Consider the following 5,103-nt stretch of genomic DNA (forward strand, 5'->3'; position numbering starts at 1 on the left):
GAGTAGCTATTAACTGGTTTAGCTAACATGGCTAATAGTTTGTTGGGTGGATCAATTAGGGCCTAAATCCTTGGAATCTAGGCGCAAGGCAGGTTAGTAGCGAACTGTGTTTTGACATGCATTCGACGCCGGCAAAGTAAGGCCCCGAATCCTCTGAATATTGAGAATCCGATAGAAAAAATCCCACAATTCTAGATTCTCATCTAAACGGATTAGATTTTATAGGAACTTTGACTCACAGATTTTTAAAATCTTGAAATCCCATAAAACTGTTGGGATTCTTTTATCTGGATTCTCAGAATCCCCTGGGATCCAAAGGCACCTAAGAGGAAGGAAACAGCTTGACACCGGTGAACTGCCATACATCTCACTTGATGCTCTTTTCAGTAACTGCTCCAATAATTGTACTCCAACTATACTGCACACTGCATTCTGCACTACGAGAGAGATAAAAAGAGAAAGAAATCTTTTCTATATGGACTAGTAGAAATACAGTATCTTCTGCATGCAGATTACGCCATTGATCTGTCTTCTCTGGCTGCAATGAATAAGGTAGGAGTAGTAGTAGTAACCATTAACCAAACGAGCTGGAAGAGAGAAATTAATCCACCAACTAAAAACGTGATCTACCCACACACAAATCAATCCAACCACCCCGCCGCGTCCGAGCCGAGGGAGAAGAAATCTGATCACTGACGCCGTGACGCGACTGATCGTCGTCATGATCTGCTGACTGCTGCTGCTGCACTCGTGCCGTCGTCCGCCACATCGCTTTTTCCACGCACCCTTTTTGGCTGCACGCTCACGTACGCGGTGCAGGTTTCTGTTCTGTGGCGGTGGCGCCATCCATCCGTTACAGGTGCGCAGGACGCCGGCCCAGTTTCTTCTTCTTCTCCTCCTCCTCCAGGCCGGCCGGCGGCCTCCGCCTCGCTCGCCCGTCCCTACGCTGTCGGTTCCCCCGGCAACCGCGCCGCGCCATGGGGCCTCCGCGGGGCAGCGGGACATTGCCTGCTGCCGTTGCCACGGCCGGCGTCGCCGGGGTGGTGGCCATCATCATCTGGTCCGCGGCCGCTGCTGATGTGGTCGAGGAGAGGCTGACGGTGCCCATGACGATCGTCGCCGGCGCCGCGTCAAGGGGGGCAGGCAAGCACGCCGCAGCCTAACGCCTCCGTTTCTTCTTCTTCTTCTCATGGTGTGACTGAGCAGCGTAGTCAGGCTACGTGATCCATCCGCCGCGTTTGATTTCTTTCTACCCGCACCCTCAGTGTGCCTCGACGGGAGCCCACCGGCGTACCACCTGCACCATGGCTCCGGTGCAGGCGCGCGGAACTGGCTGCTCCAGTTCGAGGGCGGCGGCTGGTGCAACGACGTGCGGTCGTGCGCGGAGAGGGCCGGAACGCGCCGAGGATCCACCCGCTTCATGGCCAAGGTCGAGTTCTTCACCGGCATCCTCAGCAACCGTGCGGCCATGAATCCAGGTATACGACGGACGGACCAACCTTCTCACCTCCCTCTGAATTCAGCTTTGAGGCAGCTTGACAAACAATCAAACATACTTTAGATCGCTGAGGCCCAATCGCTGATCCTATGCATTCATGTTTGGACGTGAGCTCAAACTCTTCCGCAATTCATTCGATAAGGCAGCCAAACCGTCGGCAGTAAACAGCGTACGTTCCCGTTCCTGGTGGTACAGCTTACTTTTGCAAAAGGTGACAGCAAGATGGCGATCACAGATTTCACAATCGGGTAGGTGGCACGAACAGTTTGCTTTAATCTAGGTCCGTGCATTTCTTTGGCGAGTTCAAGCTCATGGCCCTACAAAAATCATTTAGCCAGCGTCGGGTGGGGTAAGATGCACAATGCTTTATTTAGTTTCTGGCCCACGTCTGCATTCTGCTTCAGGCGTCCACTGTAAATTTCTGGTGACAGGAACTAGCAGAGTTCGATGCAAACATAAATTACTGTTAAATATTTTGAGAGGATTTGCATTCTCTACTTTGACCATCATTCCTCTTGTGGCATTGTTATATGTAACATATGTGTCATTCTTGATTTGCGCTACGAAGCTCAAGTTTCCATCCGAGAGCTTCACAAACTTCCTTTTCCTTGTTTTTTTTTTTCAATTGATATTTCCATTCTTTGTTTTGCACTTTTTCTGCAATCTGATTGTCCAATCTTTTTCAGCATGTTTTTACAAAATTAAGTGTGCTAAGACCTCGCTAAACTGTCGAGCAGACTTTTACAACTGGAACCGTGTGAAACTGCGTTACTGCGACGGCGGATCCTTCATGGGTGATTCAATATATACAAACAGCGTATGCTTACTGTTTGGCAATTGTATATATGAAACTATGTTTGCACTCTGGAGCACTAACCGTTTGGTATTTGCCCATTTTTGCAGTCCACAGTCCTCTACTTTAGTGGTCAGAGGATATGGGATGCTATCCTCACTGATCTGCTTGGGAAGGGACTGGCGAGAGCCGAAAAGGTTCCCCATCGGTTTTCCTTCCTGTTATGCCCGTGTCACCTTGGCATCTTCAGCATAAACATCAATTTCTTCGGTTGATAAATTAGTCTGGACTTGTGCTTTGCACATTTCAGGTTCTGCTCTCAGGTTGTTCAGCGGGAGGCCTAGCTACATTCTTCCACTGCGACAGCCTTAAGGAGCGGCTTGGAGGCACTGTCACGGTGAAATGCCTCAGTGATGCCGGATTTTTCCTTGATCTGTAACATTGGATGCCTAGCTACCAAATTTTCTTTTTGGCTTTTTCGGTTGATCCGACAAATGCTTCAAATTCTGATATCCCTTCTTTCCAGGAGTGACATTTCCGGGAACAACACCATAAGGCAATTCTTTAGCAGCCTAGTCTCCCTGCAGGTTTGTCACTACTGTCTCTTTGTCTAATTGAATTTGGGAACATCTGAAAATAATGTTTTGGAACCATGAGCTTTCCTGTAGGGAGTTCATAAGAATTTGAACATGGACTGCCTGAATTCAACAGACAATGCATACCTGGTATATATTCTTGGGATTCTTAGTTCACCTTCAGGATACTAATCAAAATTTTAGCAATGAACCGATGATCAGTTTTGATGATCCTTGTCTATGCAGTGTTTCTTCCCACAGTTCGCACTTCCAAACATCAGAACCCCATTTTTCATCTTGAATTCAGCTTATGATGTATATCAGGTAAATCGACTTGTGTTGCTGAAGTTCTCTCCTTTTTGAATAACTTATTAATATAGTTTTTCGACACCTGGTGTCAGGTAATAATGCTGGTTTAACATTTTTGGACAGTTCCATCACATTTTGGTGCCCCCTTCATCTGATCCTAGGGGCCATTGGAGCCACTGTAAGTCAGATCCTGGTGCATGCAGCACACCACAGATAGCAACCCTCCAAGGTTAACTTTCTGCTAAACAAATGGTTCAGATTCATATTATACAGAACAATCATCTGCGATGTTCTAAATTGAAGCTACTGTTTTCATGGCATGATTCAGATTTTGAGTTTTGTTTGCAGGACTGAGAAGTGCAATGTTGTCATCTCTGAAACAGTTTGAAAGCAAACCAAAGGCAGGGATGTTCATTAACTCCTGCTTTGCACATTGCCAGAGTGAGCTGCAGGACACATGGTTTGCACCAAATTCTCCATTGATAGATAACAAGGTAAACAAGCTGTATTGCTAGAAAGTACATGTTCTTTTTAGCCATAGGTGGTGTTTTGGTTAACATTATAGACTTTCAGAAAATTGTAGAGGTGGTAGGTGATTGGTACTTTGAAAGAGGTGCTGCCATGGAGATTGACTGTGCCTATCCTTGTGATTCAACTTGTCACAACCTTATACCATTTGATCAGGTTAGTTTCTTCTGTGAAAAGAGGTTGTTATTTTGGCAAAATAACTCTACTTATTAGTAACACTTTAGCCAAAAATGAAACTGAGAAATAATTGGTCATTGAACATAAGAATTGAGGATTTATTAGTAGTTTGGCATATGATTACACTCAATTATCGTCATAATAGCAAAACTCTCTTCTAATTGGTGATAATATGTTAGTTGCATCTGGTAGCAGGCCAATGATACAAAATATTGATTCAGACTATAGTTACCTTTTAATTGATTCTTGCTTTGTATGTATCACTGAATATTAAAAAAAGATAAAATCCATATTTTCCAACTTTAAACAGCACAAATATTCTCATGTTTCACATTTCACTGTTGGACTATAAACTATACTCTGCAAGGTTGAACTAAAAGTTTCCTACACTACCCTTTTCTGCAGAATGGAATCTCTGGCGCCTGAAGTGGACCCTGGATCAGTAGCATTAACATTTGCCCAAAAAATGATTGATTACCTGTGTATATATATTGCACATTGCATCACAATTCAATTTGGCATATGGATGAATAAAAGGTAGAGCCAATGCTCTTGAAAGATATGCAACATTTGGCATGTTTTTCCACAACTCCTCTGGTTATCAACCATGTCACTAATCCGGTTGACCTCGCCAAGAAAGCTAATCCTTGACTACAAAATGAAGAATACAATCAAGAACTTGAAAGTACGCAGCTCAATAGAAGTGACAACTGTAGATGCATGATTAAGATCACTAAATTGGGGTTTCACAACCAAAGACGACGACTATTTGAAGACAGATTGACCTAATACAAAACCCAAACCCTAACATGTGGTGTGACAACTCAATATAGGGCTTAAGGGTTGTTACCCCCTTGGACACGCCCCCTAACGGGCTCAAACGATACATGGCCCCATGGACCGATGGTGATGCAGCACCTTGACAGATTCTGAACGCTGACTTGTTTCGATGATTCCCGTTGACTCTAGTGGAATTTGGACCTCAAACCAAAGCCATTGCTTAGTTTATGAAAATTAGTTTTCCATCTATATGTAGATCATTGAAAACGGAGTCCGTATACGTCCCGAGTGTCTGTTTTACTACAGGTTGCTCCTGAAGGCTGAGGCAAACTCGAACTCGAGTTGGACTGAGCCTTCGTCTTGTCTTGTACGTCCTAGCTGGTCTTCTCCGCCTCCACACCTTTCTCTAAGTACTTCATGACTCTCTCCAATGTTCCTAAGTA

The 5,103-nt window shown here is 44.9% G+C and overlaps 1 protein-coding gene across 2 annotated transcripts; it reads left to right on the forward strand.

The window, feature by feature from the left end:
• The first annotated feature begins 657 nt into the window (after window positions 1–657).
• Window positions 658–4,440, forward strand: LOC136539403 (pectin acetylesterase 9-like). Of its 2 annotated transcripts, none has more exons than XM_066531357.1 (12): window positions 658–1,143; window positions 1,266–1,478; window positions 2,236–2,315; window positions 2,402–2,488; window positions 2,602–2,726; window positions 2,818–2,878; window positions 2,960–3,016; window positions 3,113–3,190; window positions 3,299–3,404; window positions 3,524–3,669; window positions 3,749–3,859; window positions 4,286–4,440. In XM_066531357.1, the coding sequence occupies exons 1-12, from the start codon at window positions 978–980 to the stop codon at window positions 4,304–4,306; spliced, it is 1,251 nt and encodes a 416-aa protein (XP_066387454.1). In that variant the 5' UTR covers window positions 658–977; the 3' UTR covers window positions 4,307–4,440. The 2 variants fall into 2 exon arrangements, with proteins under 2 accessions (XP_066387454.1, XP_066387455.1); XM_066531358.1 differs by lacking the exon at window positions 658–1,143 and adding an exon at window positions 1,562–1,746 and having other exon boundaries at window positions 1,341–1,478.
• The last annotated feature ends 663 nt before the right edge of the window (window positions 4,441–5,103 follow it).

This window comes from Miscanthus floridulus, chromosome 2 (genome assembly GCF_019320115.1).
Source record: "Miscanthus floridulus cultivar M001 chromosome 2, ASM1932011v1, whole genome shotgun sequence".
NCBI lineage: Eukaryota > Viridiplantae > Streptophyta > Magnoliopsida > Poales > Poaceae > Miscanthus > Miscanthus floridulus.

Coding starts and splice junctions, on each gene's coding strand:
- LOC136539403 (XM_066531357.1), top strand. CDS start 978: ATGGGGCCTCCGCGGGGCAGCGGGACATTGCCTGCTGCCGTTGCCACG. Junction 2,316..2,401: donor ATTCAATATATACAAACAGC/GTATGCTTACTG, acceptor CCATTTTTGCAG/TCCACAGTCCTCTACTTTAG. Junction 2,879..2,959: donor GCAGCCTAGTCTCCCTGCAG/GTTTGTCACTAC, acceptor GCTTTCCTGTAG/GGAGTTCATAAGAATTTGAA.